Source organism: Pseudorasbora parva, chromosome 2 (genome assembly GCF_024679245.1).
Source record: "Pseudorasbora parva isolate DD20220531a chromosome 2, ASM2467924v1, whole genome shotgun sequence".
Taxonomy (NCBI): domain Eukaryota; kingdom Metazoa; phylum Chordata; class Actinopteri; order Cypriniformes; family Gobionidae; genus Pseudorasbora; species Pseudorasbora parva.
Window position 1 is genome coordinate 14282924 of NC_090173.1, and position 23499 is coordinate 14306422.

Below are 23499 nucleotides of genomic sequence, written 5' to 3' on the forward strand. Positions count from 1 at the left end.
CTAGGTGAATCTCATTAAAAACTGTACAGGTCTCAGTTTACCACAAAGAAAAATGAAAAAATAAATCTGGAAATTCTGTTTTTCATAATGAATATAAAGCCTATTTTAAGGACAAGCACTTTTTTAAGGACAAGTACATTTTTCACCACATTCTGTCATGGGTAGTGTGTCTAAACAGCACACAGATGAAGGAGATTCAAATAATCGTTTAATGACAACACTCTGGAGAATAGGAACATATACAAGCAACATACACAAATGAAAATGGACAGTGAATGAAGGAGAGCATCGGGTATACACTCACCTAAAGGATTATTAGGAACACCTGTTCCATTTCTCATTAATGCAATTATCTAATCAACCAATCACAAGGCAGTTGCTTAATTGGATTTAGGGGTGTGGTCCTGGTCAAGACAATCTCCTGAACTCCAAACTGAATGTCAGAATGGGAAAGAAAGGTGATTTAAGAAATGTTGAGCGTGGCATGGATGTCAGTGCCAGACGGGCCGGTCTGAGTATTTCACAATCTGCTCAGTTACTGGGATTTTCACGCACAACCATTTCTAGGGTTTACAAAGAATGGTGTGAAAAGGGAAAAACATCCAGTATGCAGAAGTCCTGTGGGCGAAAAGCACCTTGTTGATGCTAGAGGTCAGAGGAGAATGGGCCGACTGATTCAAGCTGATAGAAGAGCAACTTTGACTGAAATAACCACTCGTTACAACCGAGCAAAACAATTGTGAAGCAACAACACACACAACCTTGAGGCGGATGGGCTACAACAGCAGAAGACCCCACCGGGTACCACTCATCTCCACTACAAATAGGAAAATAAGGCTAAAAATTGCTGATCGTGGTTTTGAGTATCGATGCATCTGGCCTCTTCAGGGAACACAAAAACATGCAGATATCTCAGATAATAATACAATCCAAAAATTAGTTTGAAGAACCAAATTAGCCAGAGATCAGTTATCTCGATTAGAAGATCTGGGATCTGTCAAATCATCTCCAATGTATTAAGCGAGGTAAGAAGAACGGATCCCTGGATTCAACTGCATGTTTGTATTTTGGTTTATTGTCAGTGTTGGGAAAGTTACTTTGGAAATGTAATTGGTTACCAATTTCAAATAACCCTATTTAAAATGCTATTTAAATTACTTGATTAAAGTAATGTAAATGATTACATTTGATTACTTTTGGATTACTTTTCGCCATGATGGCAACACTCAGACAGCTTTCAGCGGAAATGTGGATTGATGCAATTGGCAGATGGGGTGTGCTGCAAATTCAAATGAGAGCCAATCAAAAGCATCAGAATAGCCTCGCTTTACTAATCAGCCTATAAATGGCAGGAGGAATTGTGCACATCATAAACAGGCAAAGCAACAAATTAATAATAAATTATTTAGATCTAACTAAAAAAATATTTAGATCTAACCCTCTTTGTAATCATTTACATTTTCATAAGTAATTGTAATTTAATCACATTTTTTTTCTCAGTAACTGTACATTTTATTTTGTAATTAAATTACGTAATCCAATTACATGTAACTAGTTACTCCCAACACTGTTTATTGTTAATAAAACATTTTATTTATATATATTACAGCAATGAAATCATTTTTTATTATTGTATGTATTACAGTAATGGGAGATAATTAATGTCACAATGCAAAATTAGGCAATTTTTTCTTAATGCTAAATATAAAATATAAGTTTTCTTGACAGGTTTTGATGAGAAAAACTTTCAACTGCCTTCAGGATAAATCATTTCATGCCGAACTGTCAAAATGTGAAATCTGTAAGGAGAATGAGAAGGAGTAAAAGAGAAACTAATACACGGGATGTCTGAATCCGCTGCTTTCTATTTTTCGGACAGAAATGAGGTTAGAGAAGTAGAATGGGAAAAAAAAGGTGAGAAAATTGAGCTGGAGGGGAACGTACAGCGGCGAAACGGTCCACTTCAAACCGGTTGCTTAGGATAAAGCAGGCCTCGGCATCGTCCATCCTGCAGCCAATCACGATGAAGAGGATGCAAGCGACCAGAGAAACAGGGTCAGGTTCCATAACGGGGAAAAGGAGGGAGACAAAGAGAGATAGAGAGTGAACAGAAGAAAAAAATATTTTCATCTGACATCTGTGGGTTTCTACTGATCACCACAAAAATAACTTCAACTTGTCTCTCGTTCCAAAAATTAATGGGAAATGTGAGTTCTAGTTTATCAAAAAAGCTTTACTTAACTAGTTAGAGCTGACATGCTAAGCTAAGATGTTAGCTTGCTACTTGAGACTAACTGAAACATAAAGAAAGGGACATTTTTGACCATTTTAGCAATGAAAATGTGATATATGAGATATATTTTCATGATTAGTACTAAACACCACAAACAAACAGTGTTAGAAATATTTAGTAATACATGTTTTGTTTTTTTTACTCAAGTGCATTATCATTAATATAAGCTAACACTGCTTTTAAAGCCTCCAGTCAACATGGCAGTGACTCTGGGAGTAAGAAAATGAGTCAAATGTATTGATTACAAGCTAATGAAATGGAATATTTATAAAGACTTAAAGCACAGTTGGTGAAGTCCCTTGTGAGAAAAAAGTATGCTTTAGCATACTTAAAAAAGTACTGATTATGGAAATAATATACTACAAAAGAATACGTACACTTATGTTAAATGCAATTAGCTGAACTTAAGTGTGTTGTTTGACCCACTTAAGTAGGATTTATGAACATCTTTATATGTAATATCATAATTACTTCTATTGTCTTATTTTTACAGGCAAATGTATACTGACAAGCATTTATGCTAAACTAAAATATAATGGGTTACGCTATTTTAAGGTGTCCTTGTTACAGTCTAATTATGCATTTAACTCTTCCCCGCCAGCATAAAAAAAAAAGATTTTCATGGCCCCCAGATTATGTTGTTGTATAAATATATATATATCAAAAGACACACACAAACACACACACACACACACACAGGTTTTTGTGAATTGTGGGGACTTTCCATAGGCATAATGGATTTTAAACAATGTAGGTGATCTCAGGTTTGTATTACATTGTGGGAACATTTGCTCCCCATAATGTAGTATAAACAAGTACACACACACACACACACACACACACATACACACACACAGACAATTCTAAATACATATGACATTATCTGTATCTACTTCTTCACGTGCAGCAGGCTTACTTTGCCCTCATTAGGTCCTGGTCTTTGAGAGCAGATCCCTGCAGGTATATGACCCTCTGGGCCCACAGCGGGATATGGAGTACTCTCCGCACCTGGACGTCCATTTCAGCAGGACATAAGATGACCACATAGTAATCCTGGACATGATGAGCGCAAGTTAGTGGGAAACGGGGTCAGAGAGACACTACAAGCCAATGCAGCCCGTATCAAACACAAATAGGTTAAATTAAATTGATGTTCAGTTAATCCTAATACAAGAACCTCCGCTTCCAGCGCTCCTGAAGAGGATTAACAGCGCACAGCAGGCTGTCTGAGCTCAAATTAACATGAACGTACACACATTTACATGAGAACATACGCACACGCACACTCACCTGCAGTCTGGGGTGTGCGAAGAACTCGTTGAGAAAGTCCATGAGTAGGTCTATCTTGAGACAGCTGACACACAACACCACATGTTTCTCGGTCTGGGCGCGATAGCGGCTGTAGTTCCCTCCGGACTTCTGTCGCTCCATCCACAAGAAAGCCAACTGCTCAAACTAGGGGAAACCACAGTGAACGAGGCATCATTAAGACGAGTTTAGACTACATCAGACTACACATCGGGTTATCAGAGCCTGAGATAACCATCAAGACATCCTAGGTGTATATGACTTAATTTTTTGTAATGTACAAAATCAGAGTTATAATATCCGGATGTTTCCAAGCTTTGTAATGGCAGTGAACGCCTTTCATATTCAACTTTTCAAAGAAAGTGTAACGCCTCTTGCAGTTCAAAATGCTTACATTACTGTATGTCCTGCATCATATGGTGCAGCAGTTACATTTTCGTATAAGTTGAATACGAAATTACTCGCTTTGCCTTTTATAAGGCCTTTATTAACCACCTTAAGCCATGTGGATTACTTTTATAATAGATGGATGCACTTTTTTGGGCTTCAAATTCTGGACTCCCATTAAAGTTTGGAAACATCTTGACATTTATAACTTTGTTCATCAGAAAGAATGAAGTCATATACTTAGGATGTCTTGAGATTGAATAAATCATGGGGCAATTTTCATTTTAAAGTGAACAAATCCTTTAAGTTCAGCAGGCAAACTAATTCTGAATACATTCTGATTCATATAATGAGGTATATTGAGGAAAGACAAAAGATGGGTTTGATGTGGATTGTACTCATGTTTTAACCCTTGAATGCATGAATGTTTCGCCAGTCATTATTACATATTTGGGTCTTTAGCGACCCGGATCAATATCTAACATGGATGGATCTCTACCTGTCGTGATAATATAAAACTCTCCTGATATTAGAGTATAAATTACAGAAGAATAATATGAAGCACATTTTGTTTCCTTGTGGAGCTTGTAAGGGTTCAGTTTGAGCAGATGTTTTCCACCATCATCACTGTCCTCATCAGAGCTCATTTCAGTACATTCAGCATCTGCCTCATATTCACCATCTCAAACATATTCTCAAAACTATCATTTTCAACATCTTCAAAATCAATATTTTGATCTCTAACAGCTTCTTCAGCAGATCCGCCATCAGTGACAGTAATATCTGATTGTGTTCAGTTCTTGCTCTGCAGTAAATCTCTGAGCCATTTCAAGTTTTGCTGATGATTCTTCCTATTCTTTTGTTTTCTGCCTGCGGTGACTGTGAGTGAAACGTCACTTCATCATTGTGTATCAGACACTGACACCTTGAGGATCAAAGGTGAATTACACTTATTTAGTCATCAAAGATTCAACTATGAATCATTTATGATGTTGTTCAGAAAAAAAAAATACCCTCACACAGTTACACACAAATGTGTTTAAGGATTAAACGCGTAGTTTTGAGTTGACTAGTCTTGAATATTGCTGTGGACTGTTTGCGTAGAAACCGTTTCTGTTTTTGATCATGATTGTGGATCATCTTTCCGCAAAGAGATGGCTTATGTTGTGGTTTGTGTGGGTGATATTGGCAGTGAGGATCTTTTATATGTTCCTGTATAAAAGAGCTCAGACGCATTTTTAATAGCAAGCGTAAATATCTGACAGAAGTGCTTTGCACCCGGTATTGAGTACATAAAGGGATTCTCAGCAAAGATTCGAGGTGTTTTATTGGTAGTCGTGGGTACTGTCTGCTATTTAATGGCTTTCAGGCAAAGGGTATTTGGGAATTGAGATTTAGCACTGTTTAATTGCAACACAAAAGCTACGAAGAAAAAAACAAACTCATTGAGATGTGTGCACAGGGAGCGATGGGATACGGCGGCTGCTGTCAGTCTGTGCTGTAGGATGGCTCTCTGCGGGCCGTGAGCCATACCGGGAGATTTCCCCTGTCAGGCCAGAAACAAACACAGGCTCAGGCGTAACGCTCGTGCGCCAGCTGTATGTGGGGGGCAGCAGTAAATGTCAGCTGGTTTTTTGTAGATGAAAAGAGTAGGAGGGCCTCGCTGGAGCCACTGCCATTTCCTGTGTGACGGAAACATAGCAGCCTCCCCAAAGAGGAAGCTGGCAGGGAAGCCCTCACATCACACATGAAAGACAAGCCCACTCTCATTTCATTCTCTCCTCAGCCCCATGGGAGGCTTGTGCTCGTGAGTGAGCGAGTGTGTGTGAAACTTGTTTGGGTGAGTGTGTGTCAGCAATACAAGGTATACGCTGAAATGGGATATAAAATGCGTTTCATTAAAAGCACTGTGTACATGGACGAGCTTGTGTGTGTCAGACTGTGAAAATCACCAGCCGTGGAGCGTCTCAAGGGGCCTTTATAACACAAAAGTGATTCAGCTCAGTGCTTTTGTCCTCACAGACGCACAATATTTGCATAAAATGTCTGACAGTTGAAAGCGGAAAACCTTTTCGAAATCATATTGGTTATGTGAAAGACCAATGCAGATAGCCTGACGTGGTCATACTTAATTCTAGTCAGAATATGAGTCCGAAACTGCTGTGATTATGGGGCGTGTCTCAACCGAACCAGGAAAGACCTCAATTGGATAGAACTACAACCAATCAGAGCAACGGACCGACACATGGTAGTCAACAGAACTCAACTGCATGCACGCTGGAAGAAGTAAAAGAGGAAGATGAGTCTAAAGGTACGTTTACACCATCTGGGGCGAATGATCTCCATGTTAAGTCAATGGAAAGACGCGTTGACCCGCGTCTGAAGGTCCTGCGGCGAGATAGACGCGTTTCGCGCGACGCGATTCCGCCTCATTCACGGGTCCAGTTCGCGCGAATAACGCGAATTTGAAGCAAATTGAGCGTCTTGTGCGATATGCGCGAGTGGTGCTTTTTGTGCATTCAAAAAATACTGATATTTTGTCACTGAATGTAGTTTTAATGCTTTTCAGTTGATAATATAATTGTTTAAAGCTAAAATATGTGGTTTACTTATAAAGACAGTGCCTATTTAAAAAGAATACTCTTGCGTTTTTGGAGTTGTGAGATCCAGGGGATCTCCGGGCGCTCAGCGCTCTTTAACACCAGTGAGAGCAGCCTTTCCTCGGCCAGTCCTTCTGCCGTTTGCCGCTGGCTCGGATGTCTATTTAGAGGTTAAACATGACATATACTTTGTCTTGTGTACATCTAATGGGCAATCTTTGGTCCAATTAATCTGTTGTTGCCTACCAAATCATTTTGACTGAAGGCAAAGTGAAGTTTCATAACTTTATATTTTATTTAAATATACATGCAGTGAAGATAATCCAGGAAGTGCGTTGGCTGAACCACATGCGTGGCTGTTAATGCTTAATATATTTGACGTGCGTCTATTTCGCTTTAAATGCTCGATTTCTACGTGCGTCCAATTAGCTGCGGACGTGCGAATGGATTCAAAATGTTCATGCGTCAAACTAAACGCGGTAGACGCGATTTTGACGCTCAATTCGCGTTTGGTGTGAACGCAGTGTAAACGATCTTTGCCGGTGTTGTAAAAGAATTTAAGGGTACACGGAGTACTTACCAACACGATCATCAGTTTTGAGTGAGATAGTAAAGGTAATGCATATACGAACAAGTTCTCCATTTAGGATTAGAACGAATTCAACCCAAGAGCTCTATTGTGACCATGAACGCTTACGTTACTGTTAATCTGTCCATCATCGTATATAAAAAGCCTGCCCTGACAATTTGATTGGTCCGAACAGCTCCTGTTCGGGTATAGTTTCTCCACAAGAGATCAAGTCCAGACCGAACTTCCCGACCACAAATGTTGTGGGCGGGGCTAAATTCGGCTGGCCTACAAGCTACAATGCAGAACTACTGTTAAGGGAAACTGAGCGAAGTCAAGATGAAATAATCCCTTTCATTCACTAGAATCACTGTAAAGTTCCACACCATCTCACAAAATTTGATTAAAATTCACTCTAATTCACTAAAAGCTCCTTATAAGAATTTGTCGAAAGCTTGATGTGAATATCAAGTGGAAAATGTAAACATAAGTTAACTATTACTATTAGTACGGCTACTATGATTGTTAAGTTTAATCCTCTGAAATCTTTTATTAATCTTTTTGAATATCTGCAATTTATAAAATGTCAAAACTGTAACAAATATCTACCTCATTTAACTTAATTTGCTCCCTTAAATTTTTAAGTATAACCATATTGAACAAATAAGTAATTTCAAGTCATTTTTATAAAATCGTTTCTAGTTGAAGCCTAAAACAATTAAGCGCTAATGGTTAAATGATTTAACTATTTAAATTATGAAATGGTTAAGTTAAAGTTTTGGGGAAAAAATTATGTTGCCATGATTTATAGATCATATAAGCTACAGCTTTTTGACCAATCAATAAACATGTGACAATGTAAAAATAAGGGGCTTGGGGCAAAAAAAAAAAAAAAAAAATTACCCAAATTAATAAAAGCCACCACAATTTGAGATATGGGTGCTGGGTGCAAAAATGCCTCTTTATTAGCTTTTAATATTTATTTTTATCACTTAAGCAATAGTGCTGTTTTCTGTTTTGTAAGACATGCTGCTGAATGAACAGACATACATAAATCCAATGCCAGATTTAGACAGGTATAGCTGGAGGAGGTGGAGGGTGTCAGAGGAACTCTGATAGCATGCTGCAGGACTAGCTTACAGCAAACACTTAACCAGACCTTTTTAAATGTTGAGAAAGCAATCTCGTTGGCTGCAGGAGCAGCAGCAAATCAGCTTTGTGACGTGTGGTAATGATGTGATGGCTAGAAGATTTCATGTAACTGGCCAGCCTGCTAGGGTTTCATGATGGAGCGATATACAGTCAGATCGTGTATTTATTTACCTGTATTGGTAGAACTATAAGAGCCACACAGATCATGATGACCACCAGAAGCTGAGAGGGCCAGATCTGGGGTGTGACATCACCAAAGCCCACCGTAGAGAAGGTGACGACACAGAAATACAGAGAGTCAAAGAGCGTCAGGTTGTTCCCTGCTCGTTCCAAGTGCTGAATCCCACAAATACTGGAAAAGAAAGAGAAAATGGTGTAAGAACCGATCTAATATGAATTTAAAGACATAGTTCACCCCAACATTAAAAGTCTACCATTCTTTACTTACTCTCATGCTGTTCCAAACCTCTATAATGTTATTTTAATAATATATATATATATATATAAGTAATCAGTAGTTAATAAGTAATATATCTGTTTTCTGTTCACCATCAGCTCTGTTTCTGTTCAGTTTTCTGTGTTGGTTGATTGTTTGTAGTATTCTATATTTTTACTTGTTATTCTTTTTTTTCTTCTTTTTTTTTCCTTTGTTGCACTTTGAGATTCTTCGGAATGAAAAGTGCATTATAAATAAAATCTATTATAATATACATACATACATTAGGGGTGACCAAGAATAGTTGAAGATTCGATGCATCGATATGTGGAGCCGGATTCGACCACTGATCTCACGGTCAAATCTTCGCGGGTGTTCGCCAAACATTTTGGCAATATGGGGGTGCTCAATATTTTAAAGACGTATATGTACATACTAATTTCACCCTGTCCTACAAGATAAACCCATTGTGCAGCTCCTCTGTCAGAAGTCGATTCAAAATTGAGCTTGCATTTGCTATAATGTGCGCATCTGGTGGCGGTGTGAGATACCCGAGACGCGGCGCTGAGTTTCGTTTTTGGTGTGTGACCACCTTTAGGCACTATTGGCTTAAGAACGTGCATGTAAACACACTCAAAGGGCTCTATTTTAACGATCTGAAACGCAAGTGTCAAAGCGCGAAGCGCAAGTAACTTTTGTGGGCGGGTCTCGGCGCTGTTGCTATTTTCGCGGCGGGATAAATGGCTCTTGCGCCCGGCACAAATCTAAAATGGGTTGGTCTGAAGTAGCTTCATTATTCATAGGTGTGGTTTGGGTGTAACGGGAATAAACCAATGTATTTACCAGGCGCACGCCAGGAGCGGTTCACAGCCGAGGAGACTGATGTTCTTGTAAGAACAGTGAAAGACAGAGAAGTTGTGTTGTATGGGGATGGGAGAAACCCACCCAAAATAGCGTCGGTTAAACAGTCGTCGGTTAAACAGTTTTTCAGTCGATTTTTTTTCCTGGATCTTGACGGACAAACCAATTTGTCAGATGTCCTTATATACATATATGTCTTGCCACTATTGGTCAAACCGGTCTGATCCTTAATTACTACAATTGAATAATTTGTAAGCTAGATTTATGCCTATTTTTTCACATCTTCGTCGCACACCACAATGATTTCCGTCATCTCATGTGTTAATATTTTTTTAGTGTAACAATTTAGGATTTGCAAAAATAACTGTTGCATCTGTGTAGATTTCATGAGCAAAGTGTATGCGCGTTGTGCACGCTATACATTATGGTCAAGCATGCGCCCTTAAAATAGCATAATGAACAACGCGCAACACGCCACTGACTTTAGACCAGGTTTTTTCTGGTCAGTGGCGCAACTGTTTAATGGAACAGCAAAATAGCACCAGGGATTGTTTGCACCGGAACACGCCTCCTTTTTTGCGCTGAACCGCCCAGGGAGCGCAAGTTCATTCACTAGTTTAGCGACGTGCTTCTGTGGAGGGAAAAGCGCGCTTTGCGCGGGTGCAAAATAGGAATGACACATGCGTCGGTGTACAAAGTCAATTGCGCTGGGTGCAAGATAGGGCCCATTGTGTTCTTTTCCTCTCTAGGCAGGTATTTTTTTAGGTTTATTTATCAAAATGTTATTTTATATTTGTGTGATGTTCTGTATTTCGATCACGGCTTTAACATGTTATGAGAAAACTGTTTACGAATGTTCATCCCCCACATTACGTTTTATTTAAACCTCAATAAGAAAGCCATTGTCAGTTCGTCTGTCAGTTGGCAGGCAGTTTTGGTCACTTTATTAAAAGTTGTTGCTGTGCGCAGTGTGTAAAGGAAAATAAAAAGTAGTTTTACCATCCTGCTGACTGGTGTCATGCCCCTCCTAACCCATTCACACACACATAGATGATTCGACTATCAGTCGACCATAGAGAGATTCGACAATTCTGATTCGAATGTGAAATTCCTTAATCGGGGACACTCCTAATATATACATATATATATATATATATATATATATATATATACACCGGTGAATCTCTGAAAAAAAAATTCTATGAAAGGCTTTTCAGGTGGACAGGTTTGCAGGCATTTGCATGTGTATGGAAAGCCAGAGGATTTATGTTTTGGAGCAAACTGTGATAAACACGAGCCAAAACGGTGTGGTGAGCCACATGTAAGACGACATGATGTAAGCCCTGTTTGTGTGCCTGTGTGTGGGTTATCTTTCAGTACCTCTGGTGTGTGTGTGTGTGTGTGTGTGTGTGTGTGTGTGTGTGTGTGTGTGTGTGTGTGTGTGTGTGTGTGTGTGTGTGTGTGTGTGTGTGTGTGTGTGTGTGTGTGTGTGTGTGTGTGTGTGTGTGTTTGCTCAGTCAACACGCAGCTGTCACAGTGGTGAAAAGGTCATTCAATTCTCTCCGTTCGGATTTACAAATGCACCGTCACCCTGTACATTCAGCACCTCCCTGTTACTTCCCTCACAGAACAAGAGAACACACACACACACAACATGGTGTTTAATTAATCAGCTCTTTGGAAACATCATCCTGTCAAATCCTGACCAGCCACACAACCGCACCATCTTCACAGATCCCATTCTGCATTGTAAAATGGCCTTATTCTACATTTTATAGTCCACTGATGCTTTTCTTGTATCAAAAGCTCAATTTAGTGTTCTGCTCTCCCACTGATTTATTGTAAATTTAAAAAAATTATCTTAGAAATAAATGAACAATTTCAGACCCTGTTTGCGTTTTTCTCTCACCAGGTGAAGATGAGGCAGAGTAGGGTGCTGATGAGGATGAGCACCTGGTTGAACATGGCCGAGTGTGTGCGTTGAATCGCCCTGTGCAGGTCGTTCTGAAAACAACATGAAGGAGGACAGAAACAGAGATAAAAGAAGGCAGAGATGAGAGACAGTGAGACGTTTAATACCATATAGTGCAATCGTGCTTGAACTTATGATATATATATTAAAAAAAACATTCATCAAGAGGTCTGGCAAATTTGATAACAAGCAAGCTTTCAACAGCAGAGGACAGATGCAATCAGAAAAGTAAGGAAGTAAGATAGAGATGAAGAAGAAAATAAGAGCTTTGTGATGAAAGTGGATTCACACAGACACAATTTCACTGGAAGAAAGGACAGAAGATAGGCTTCATTTCTTACAATCATATTCTCAAGAGCGTGTTTGGCCAGCCAGCAGTTCAGGAAAACAGGAATGAACAAGTTTCTGAGGGAGGGCAAAATCACCTGTTTTGAAAGGGAAAAAAAGACTTAATTTACTTAAATTCAAAGAGTTTTGTGATACAGTTATAACACACAATACAGATTTTCTAGCACTGCTATTCAGAAGCACTGCGCCACTGATGATTTTTTAGCTCCATGGCAAAAAAAGAAGAAAAAAAAGACAAAGAAAATAGTGTGTATCATAGGCAGGCAAAAGCTAATTGCTGCTTATACATTGCATGATAAATACAATTCCTGCTATAGATATGCACTTTCATGAGATTGGTTCTGTTGATTTAGCCCAATCAGATTATTCAAACAGGAGTCCTCAATCTGAATCATAAACTGAATCGCACAACTCACTTCCTCACTGATTCAGCCTGGATTATTCTATCATAATTTGTATTCAATTATTACGATTTTTCAATCATAATCACAGTTACGAAAATAATGTTAAAAATGCTAAAATGTAGGTCTATACTGACTTGTAGTCATACTAAATAATGATAATAAAAATGTCAGAAGCAAAATATTGTTTAATTGTTAGTAAAATACTACTACTACAAACCCGATTCCAAAAAAGTTGGTACACTGTACAAATTGTGAATAAAACAGAATGCAATGATGTGGAAGTTTCAAATTTTAATATTTTATTCACATTACAACATAGAGGACGTATCAAATGTTTAAACTAAGAAAATTTATAATTTTAAGGGGAAAATAAGTTGATTTTCTATTTCATGCCATCAACACATATAAAAAAAGTTGTGACAAGGCAATGTTTACCACTGTGTGGCATCCCCTCTTTTTTTTATAACAGTCTGCAAACGTCTGGGGACTGAGGAGACAATTTGTTCAAGTTTAGGAATATGAACGTTGTCTAATACAGGCTTCTAGTTGCTAAGCTGTCTTAGGTCTTCTTTGTCGCATCTTCCTCTTTATGATGTGCCAAATGTTTTCTATGGGAGAAAGATCTGGACTGCAGGCTGGCCATTTCAGTACCCTGTTCCTTCATCTACGCAGCCATGATGTTGTAATTGATGCAGTATGTGGTCTGACATTGTCATGCTGTAAAATGCAAGGTCTTCCCTGAAAGAGACGACATCTGGATGGGAGCATATGTTGTTCTAGAACTTGCATATACCTTTCAGCATTGATGGTGCCTTTCCAGATGTGTAAGCTCCCCATGCCACACACACTCATGCAACCCCATACCATCAGAGATGCAGGCTACTGAACTGAGCGCTGATAACAACTTGGGTTGTCCTTGTCCACTTTAGTCCGGATGATATTGCGTCTCAGTTTTCCAAAAAGAACTTCAAATTTTGATTCGCCTGACCACAGAACAGTTTTCCACTTTGCCACGGTCCATTTTAAATGAGCCTTGGCCCAGAGAAAACGTCTGCGCCTCTGGATCATGTTTAGATTTGGCTTCTTTTTTGACCTAAAGAGTTTGCCTTTTTGACCAATGGCAAATGGGACGTTGGATTGGGTTCACCGACTATGTTTTTTGTTAGTATTCCTGAGCCCATGTTGCTATTTCCATTACAGGAGCATTTCTGTATGTGATGCAGTGTCGTCTAAGGGCCCGAAGATCACGGGCATCTAGTATGGTTTTCTGGCCTTGACCCTTGCCCACAGAGACAGTTCCAGATTCTCTGAATCTTTGGCTGATATTATGCACTGTAGATGATGGTAACTTCAAACTCTTTGCAATTTTTCTCTGAGAAACTCCTTTCTTATATTGCGCCACTATTTTTCACTGCAGCATTGGGGGAATTGGTGATCCTCTGCCCATCTTGACTTCTGAGAGACACTGCCACTCTGAGAGGCTCTTTTTCCCAATCCCGATTCCCAAACCAATCATGTTATCAATTGACCTAATATGTTGCAAATTGGTCCTCCAGCTGTTCCTTATATGTACATTTAACTGTTCCGGCCTCTTATTGCTACCTTACTATAACTTTTTAGGAATGTGTAGCTCTCATGAAAGACAATATTTGGCATGACATTTCAAAATGTCTCACTTTGAGCATTTGAAATGTTATCTATATTCTATTGTAAATAAAAGTTTATAAGATTTGTAAATTATTACATTTCCTTTTTTTATTCACAATTTTCAACTACTACTACTACTAATAATAAAAATTACAGAAACAAAATAAAATAATTTTAAATGTAAAAAACAATAATAATAATAATAACAACAACAACAGATAATCCATGTCCATTACAATCCCATTGGCACATTTTTACTCACAGTGATCACAAAAGGAACGGCGCTGATCATCTCCAGAATGAATGGAATGCGCAATACTTGCTCCCAAACGTTGCCCTGGAAATAAGGATACTTGTGTCAGGGTCAAGTACAACTAGTGTTTGTGTGACCTCTTGGATTAAAAGATAAAACTGTGCTTAGATTGGGTTTGAACCACTGAAAAACAGCAGGGTTAAAGGTCACTCTTTTCGCCCACTCGGAAATATGTTTCATATATTGGAAGCAGTTTACAAGCTGGATATATGTTTAGGTCTCACCCATGTGGGACCTGCATGGGCGAAAAAACTTGTAGGTTTTGAAATAAATCAAAGGAGATACAAAAAATGAGAGAGATGTGTTGATGCAGGTTGTACTCATCGCATGGGGATCAAACAAGGTGTAAGAGCCTCTAAGAGATCCCTTCACTATCGGTGTCTGAAGGACAAACATGCCTCGTGCGTTCTCTCACCACTTAGTCCCTTGAAAACAGCTCAACGCAAACAACTGATTGCCCCGGCAAACTCTTCCTCTTTCAGTCACTCTCTATCACTGTTTGAGAAAACTGGTCAAATCAGTTTAAGGTGGTTAAGCTTGTTTTTGAAATGCTGTAGCTTGCTTGTTTCTTGACTAAGATGGTCTGCCAGCCCTAACTAGATCGACCGACATAAGCCAGTTCGGAGTAACTAATGACCATAAATACCAGCTAAGAACATCTAGGAACCACACTGTACCAGGTGCCAGGTTTTAGATTGATAGTCCAGAAAGATTTTTTTTCTATTTGGAGATCTTTTTCTCCATCTCATTTTGTCTGACCTTCTCAAATACACTCTGAGGACTGCAGATCTAATATATTCAGGGTGAAGGAACAATCTAAATAGTCATTGGGACACAATATTAAACATATCAGCTCTGCTCATGAACATTAATTACAAGAGGTTACACAGTCTAAACGGATTTTCTAATAGCATTAGATATACCACAATAGCAATAATGATCGGCCCTTCGGATAAGACGTTAAACCGAGCTCCTGACTTTCTGTGGTCATTAAAAATCCCAGGATGTTCTGGCCAAATTTGCCCATTGGCCTCTGTCCATGATGGCCTCCTAATCATCCCTCTTTCCTGATTTGCTCCATCACTCTGTCTCCTCTTTACCAATCAGCTGGTGTGTGGTGGGCATTCTGGCACAATATGGCTGCCATGGTTAGTCAATCACCGACAATATGGGTGGTTGAGGAGACCCCCCCCCCCTCCATGTTAAGCACTTTGAGGACCTAGAAAAAGCATGATATAAATGTAACAAATTATTATTATTATTATTATTATTATTATTATCAATGCTCACAATTTGTTTAGTCTACGGCCGAGCAAACAGTTAGTTTGTATCATTGAGAGTTGTTGGTTTGTGCAGTGAGCTACTTTTTCTTTGGACTGAGCAAATCAAACATATTAATTATCAGTTATGTATTACAACGTGCAAGATAAATATCACAACAGAATATTGTTGTGTGCCATTTCCAGTCAAGCTGCAATTTTGTATGTAAAAGACATGCAACATTTTTAATTGTATTTAGGATGCATAAAATTCTAGCTATTAAATAGAATTAATTAACATTTAGCAAGGACCTAATTAGCCATTTTGTTATAAAAATGTTTATTATTCTTTGTAAAAAAAAAAAAACCACAAAAAACGCAGAACACAGAACTGTGAAATATGAAGGGTTAAATACTCAGAACTAATCAACAGAACATGGAATAGGTGCGTAATTCAAATCAGAAACCATAGGAACAAACTAGAAAAAAGGCCTTCTCAAAAAGTGGGAAAGCTTAATTCAGCACTAGGTAACTTTTCAACCTTCATAATATATTTTTAAGACTCTTGTGATACATCGACTTACAATAGGTTGAATGACACGTCTGCCATAGCCTGATGGGGTCTGTTTCGTTTTCAATCGTACTTTTAAACTTCGGGTTTCGGGTAGTAACCCGAGAACAAAAAGAACTACAAAATTCGACTGCTTTACGGCATATACGTCACTTCCACCAACACCCACACTTCCTTACATTCGGACGTGCGAGCCCAACTTTGTTCGTCGGATAATATAGTCATGTCCGAAGCAGCACAGACAAATAAGAAAGAAAAGGTTTTGTTGGAGGAAAGCAATAAGAGGAAATGAAAAAGTGATGGGATTAAAGGCAGGACGAGGATCAACATTGGACCAGCATTTGCTCGTTGGCGTGAGCTGAAGGAGGCGTGCCCGACCGATGCTGTCATGGTGATAACCTACCACTCAAACATTGAACTGAAGTATCATATAGATTCTGTAAAACGGTAACCAATAGACTACTATAATGACGCTGGCTTGTAAACGTGAGCATCGTGATTATTTGGCGTTTGAAAAAAATAAAACCCATGAAATTATAATCATATGACATGCTGAAACATGCCACTGACTGTAACGTTACCTGGGATGAAGACATTTCACACGCGACGCCAGAAGAACACCTGCATGTGAACTCCTCTTGCAGTGTTCAGGGGAACTGTTAGTGCTGCACCGACCCGCGGGACGCTTTTATGAAGTTATTTGGCCCGCACCACTGTATATATTTTTACAACCCGCCCCACACCTGCGACCATTAAATAGACATACGGACCCACGCATCACTAGTTCAGGGCTATCAGGGCTGTCATGTCAACAAATGCACGTGCGATGGCACCCCCTGTTGTAGGATGACAGATCTTACGACAGTAGTTAAGGACATTATTTTTTCCAAACTGTAGGGGGACCCCGAGAGCAAAAGTAGCCAAGTGCTGGTTTAATTTCTATCTGTAAAACTGCATTATTCCATCTTACAAATATATATCAAAATTACGGCATATGCTTTCAAAGCAAAATTCTGAACAGTTAGTATATTCATGAGCTCATGGCTAGATTATTGTAATGCTCTACTGGGTGGTTGCCCTGCTTGCTTAATAAACAAACTCCAAACTGGTCTAAAACGCAGCAGCTCGAGTTCTTACTAGAACCAGGAAGTACAATCATATTAGCCCAGTTCTGTCAATACTACACTGGTTCTGATTTTAAACATTGCATACATTTTAAAATCTTGCTAATTACTTACAAAGCACTAAATGGTTTAGCTCCCCAGTACTTAAGGGAGCTCTTAACACATTATACTCCATCACGTCTATTGCGGTCTCAAAACTCTGGCCAGTTGATAATACCTAGAATATCTAAATCAACTGCAGGCGGTCGATCCTTTTCCTGCTCAGCACCTAAACTCTGGAACAGTCTTCCTAGCATTGTTCGGGAAGCAGACACACTCTGTCAGTTTAAATCTAGACTAAAAATGCATTTCTTTACTATGGCATACACAGCATCATGGCAATTGAGCATTATCAATTTCTATTATTCAAATCAGTTAAATGATTGTTAGGCCGCATAACTAGGTCAGCCGGAACCGGGAACATATCCCATAACACCTGATGTACTCGTTACATCATAAAGAGAATGGCATCTACGCTAATGTTAGGCTACATCTACACTAATCCGGATAAATTTAAAAACGGAGTTTTCGTCTAAAAACGCTCTGCGTCCACACTATCAATTTCAATCGTTTTCCCAAAAAATTTAATCTACACTGAAACGTCTAAAAGCGATTACATCCCCGTACTGCACATGAGCAAATCCAAGAGGCTTTGACTTGCGACATTTCCGCTACTCGTTTATTTACTCTTTGAAATTTTGCGGCAATGTCGAGAAAAGGCACTGAGTTTTTTAACAGTATGTACAAAATGACATTAATATTTAACAAGGCTGTCAAAACAGAAAGCATACAAAACAACTGCTGTACAATGTCATTTACTATCTTGGCTGAATTGGTCATATGACTGCATCACATGGCTAAATGCGTCATCGTATTAAAAAGCCTCCGTTTTCACAGTCCACACTACTACGCGAAAACGCCGTTTTCAAATGTATCCGCTTTGGAGAGCGTTTTCAAAACGATACGTTTTCAGTGACTTAAAATGCTGTCTCAGTGTGGATGGAAGGCCAAAACGGAGAGAAAAATATACATTTTCAAATGAAAACGTATTAGTGTGGACATGGCCTTAGTGTCTAGTGTAGTCAGCCAGACCTGCGCCTACACACGACCAGTGCAGCCCTGAAGTCTCACCCTGACTGAGCCTGGTTTCTCTTAAGGTTTTTTTCTCCATTCTGTCCCCTGATGGAGTTTGGGTTCCTTGCCACCGTTGCCTCTGGAACTAAAACAAGCCCATTTCTCCTTTTGATGGTTGTCAAAATGCATACATGTTTTCTACCTAAATCAGAGTTGTATCAAGCAGGGTTCTTCAAAGCTAAAATGCAGCTGGCGTTGTGATGAATGGAACTCTGACAGATACAGTACTTCTCTCCAGGTATCACAGGTCTCTTTGAAGGCCTCATAGTGTACTAGAGATAAAACCACAAGCACATGGGTTGTTTGACTCACCTTGTAGCTGAGGTACACCAGCAGCATTGTCTCTGAAAAACTGATGAATGCAACAAGCACCTGGAGAGAGAAGAAAATAGACAAACAGAGACAAAAAGAGCTGGATGAGAGAGAAGCAGAGGCTGTGTAGGAAGAAACAGCAGGAGCAGTGAGTTTCACACTGTCTGAGAATAAATGACGAAGCTGTGGGCAACACAACAATGGAAAACGTGTCTGTGTGTGTGTCTTTCAACCACAGGGTTTTGTATGGACCATGCATTGATTTACTATTTATTTTTGCAACTTGTATTTACATATTTGGTAACATCTTCAGTGATGCGTGTGCATCTATTGTTTTAATATTAAATACTATCATGAGTGCCTGAATATATATATATATATATATATATATATATATATATATATATATATATATATATATATTTTAAAAAAATCACACAAAGCATGAAATTGCCTCTAGAAGAGACATCTGTGTATGTGTGTGCGTTAATGAATTTGTTCTGACCTGAAGAGCCCAGAGTGGCAGAGGCCTGTTCACCCAAATAATGAGGGACCTGATGACAGGAAGCCATTATTATGACAAAATGAGGTAAAGAATGAAAGGAAATTACAAATTAGAGACACTCGGATCAAGAAGAGGGCCTATAATTGAACCCCTTTTTCTCCACATGTCAAACAAACACACCAATTCCAGAAACCAATTCATTTACAGTGTCTGAGCAATAAACAGATTCAAATTAATATTTTTGTTAAGAATTAAGAAATCATAGCTTCGTGGTGAGTATTCTGCATTAAAGTAATGAGCACAGTGGCATCGTGTCAGACACACACCATTAAACGCTTACATACTGCCGCCAGAATTTTTGATACTTAATAAATGGAAAAAACTGGAGCGCCTTGGTAAACAGGTCACAGAGACTCCTTATGCGGTGTCCTGAAGTCAATAAATCAATTCTACTGCTGGCATGAGACAAAACAGCCTAACTGTACACAGCAAAATACATTTCCAGCAAAAGAAAAAAAAAAAAATCATTTGAATCACAGCCCATCAGAACAAGTTGGACGTTTAATAAACAGTTCAATTGTGAAGTGTGGGATTTTAGACCAATCAGATCTGAATGTGGGCGAGGCTACCCAGCACAACATCACAGAAATAGGAAACAACCACGTGTTGGAGTCGGCTAAAACCATTCTGCTTGTGTTTCATGAATGAAGAGGTTTGGTGTCACAGCAGGTTTACTCTTGTTAAAACTGTGCATGCCTTTAGAAATGTCCTTATTATGGAAATATTATACTTTAAAATAATATACTTAAGTGTGACCTGAATATTTTTAGACGCTCAACTGCATGTTATTTAATATGAAATGAAAATGTATTACATTTACATTTACATTTATGCATTTAGCAGACGCTTTTATCCAAAGCGACTTACAACTCAGGAGAACAGGAAGCGATCCGTCAAGAAGAGGCAACGAAACACAAAAAGTGCCCTAAATACTAAGATTTGTACACTGCTCAGAGTAGCAAAGACCAGAAAAGGAAAGAAGAAAGGAGGAATAAAGGGGGAAATATATATTTTTTTATTTTTTATTTTATTTTATTTTTTATGTAAGATTAAGTGCTCATGGAAGAGATGAGTTTTTACCTGTCTTTTGAACGAAGTGAGTGATTCTGTTGTGCGTATGGAGGACGGAAGATCGTTCCACCAACCCGGAACAATGAAAGAAAAAGTTCGAGAGAGGGATTTCATGCCTCTCTGTGATGGTACCACAAGCCTTCGCTCATTAGCTGAGCGAAGGCTTCTGGTGGGTGTGTAGACGCGTAGGAGTGAGTCGAAGTATGTGGGTGCTGCGCTTGTGGAAGATCCATAAGCAAGAGTCAGGGCTTTGAATTATAGTTTCAATTTATATTAAATGCAGTTGTAGGGCATTTAGAGTGGTAATAGGACATCTTTATATGTAATTTTGTCTTAATGTAATACGCATGCTAAACTAAAATATACTTTACTTTAATGTCTATTGAAGCTTGTGTATATATATATATATATATATATATATATATATATATATATATAATATAAACACTGTATACAGGTGCTGGTCATATAATTAGAATATCATCAAAAGTTGATTTATTTCACTAATTACATTCAAAAAGTGAAACGTGTATGTTATATTCATTCATTATACACAGACTGATATATTTCAAATGTTTATTTCTTTTCATTTTGATAATAATAATTGACAACTAAGGAAAATACGCAAATTTGTCTGTGCGTAGTGGTTCTTAAAGCACTGACTCCAGCTGCAGTCTACTCTTTGTGAACACATTTTTTGAATGGGTTTTGTTTCACAATCTTCTCCAGGGTGCAGTTATCCCTATTGCTGTTACACTTTTTTTCTCCTTCTCCTCTTTATTAAAGGGTTACTTCAGCAATCAGCATATGGCTTTGTATCAGTAGAAACCCTGGAGTATATTCAAATGATCCCCCCCACCCCACCACCACCACCACAGCACTCAGCTAGGGCAGCTGCGGGCATTCATGTAAACAGTGCGGCGGACGGAGCAAAGTTCAACTTCTCAAATTCCTATGAAAGTTAAGCTTCCAAAGGCATAAACTGAAAACGTCCCAGACTGAACACGCGTTGTGAATGTATGCCTCGGGTGTGGACGCTTTTACCTCAGCTCTTTAGCTCAACACGAATGTATGTAATTTGACTCCTGCTGTGTTTGTGCTGACACTTCAGCAGCTAAATCACATATTGAACAGACACATTCAGTTTTTAATTGTAGTGTCTGTTCTCTAACTGAACTGATTTTATGAAAATGAACGCACTCACGGTGTGAAAGTGATCAGTGATCCAGTAATGCAGTAGTGGTGGCTTTGGGAGTGGCTTCATAGGGCAGCGAAGCATTCTGGGAATTTTTGTCTTTCATCCCCATGAGACAAAATACATTTTCTGTCTTTTCTTAGTCTAGAAAGCACTAAATGAAACAAATATTTCACATTTCTACTACATTAATGACCCAGTTTAAATACAAATTCATCTTCCCAGCGCTGAAGTACCCCTTTAATGTGCTTAGACACTGAGCTCTGTGAACAGCCAGCCTCTTTTGCAATGACCTTCCCCATGATAGTGTAGCCTGAAGAACTAGACTGAGAGACTATTTAAAGTAGCCTGACAAGCCAGACACACATCAAGATGTTTTGTCTGGAAACTCACCATTGACAGGACTCAATCTGAGGGACGGGATAAACAGTTGCCTTTTTTATTTCCTTTAACTCCCTCTGCACACAATTGGATAGCGCTACAACCAACCAGAGCAATGAAGGTGAAACGGTGCTCGTTGACAGATGAAACTTTTGCCGTATCCGGTCGGCAAAACTCCAAACACATCTTCCTTTCTTAAGAATGACTTCAGTGCCGTTCTTTGTTCTTTTCTCAGAGAAAAGCTTAACTCCAAGTCTTCCAGAGTCGCGGTCAAAGCTGATTCGAAAGACCGCCGTTCGCCAGCTTCTGTGTTTACTAGAAGCACGCAAGCGCAACACGGCCGTCATTATGTTAAGCCCCGCACATCGACGATGTGACCAGAGTTAGGCGAATACAGCTCAGAAGTGTATTGAGAGTTGCTAGACGACAATTGCGGCAGATTAGATTTGCTGCCGCTAGAGTGCGTCTAGATTACTAGGCTATATTTAAAGGCCTTTGCAGGTGTTTTGAGTTAATTTGCTGATTAGAGTGTCGCACCAGGTTTCTTCAATATTGAACCTTTTCAAAATGTTCTAATTTACTAAATTTAGGTTTTATAATCATCAAAATTAAAAGAAATAAACATTTGAAATATGTCAGTCTGTGTGTAATGAAATAATATAATATACTTACACTTTTTGAATGGAATTAGTGAAAAAAATCAACTTTTTGATGATATTCACACATATTTTATGTAAACACAAACTTTTATTTTGGATGTGGAAATATTATAATTAACACTTCAAAGCACACTTCTTTTTCACAAGGGTATATTAAGCTTAATATGACATATCAAATGAGATGAGCTGCAAAGCTATTTGCACCTGAATAAATTAATTCAAAAATGAAGATTTACATTCATTAGATTTGTATTGATTTTCTCTATTAAAATGTCCGTATGTCTGCGTGTGTTTCGGCCCTCTGACCATGATCATGTTCATTTCTCATGCCAGAGTCAAGAGCCTGGCTACTTACCAGTCGAAATGGCTTCTGTTGTGGGCAGAGGCATTCTGTCTGAGACAGCCAGGACTGCAGGGGAAGCAAACACACACACACACACGCACAGAGATAAGAGATGCAACTGCTTCCCTTTTAAGCATGGACTATCCAAAAGCACTTCAGTCTTCTCCAGATCTCACTTTCCCTCTGTCCACCCACACTCTCTCTCCAACACCACATGAACTCAACTCTGAACTGAAAATAGAATTACACTTTTGACCATCCTTCTCCTTTCCTGTTGATCACTTGCATCTCTTTGGCGTAAGTTTCTCGCTATGCACTTTGGCAGAAAAAGTTGTGTTGTTTATTATCATTCGCACTCAGAAACTCAACAGATTCTGACCCGTTTCTCTGTCTATGCCTGTCTTTCTTCATCACTCTTTCAGTGAGAGTTGGTGATTTCCAGTGCCCTGAGTGACAACCTCTTCTGGCGATGTGCAAAGTTGAACTTTATGCAAATGAGAAGTGATGTAATGCCGCGACTACCAATACAAATGCAGATAGCTATTCGACGGATACAG

General features: G+C 38.9%; 1 protein-coding gene across 1 annotated transcript in view; it reads right to left on the bottom strand.

Moving 5' to 3' along the window:
• Positions 1-23499, bottom strand: part of kcnt2b (potassium sodium-activated channel subfamily T member 2b) — a 112533-nt gene that overhangs the window by 47780 nt on the left and 41254 nt on the right. Inside the window, exons 4-13 of the mRNA XM_067426941.1 lie at positions 22955-23008; positions 19234-19282; positions 18729-18788; positions 14239-14313; positions 11919-12002; positions 11515-11609; positions 8480-8660; positions 3584-3748; positions 3210-3346; positions 1945-2008 (exon numbers count right to left, since the gene is read on the bottom strand). Coding sequence (XP_067283042.1) covers positions 1945-2008; positions 3210-3346; positions 3584-3748; positions 8480-8660; positions 11515-11609; positions 11919-12002; positions 14239-14313; positions 18729-18788; positions 19234-19282; positions 22955-23008 — 964 coding nt within the window. The remainder of the gene's footprint in view (positions 1-1944; positions 2009-3209; positions 3347-3583; positions 3749-8479; positions 8661-11514; positions 11610-11918; positions 12003-14238; positions 14314-18728; positions 18789-19233; positions 19283-22954; positions 23009-23499) is intronic.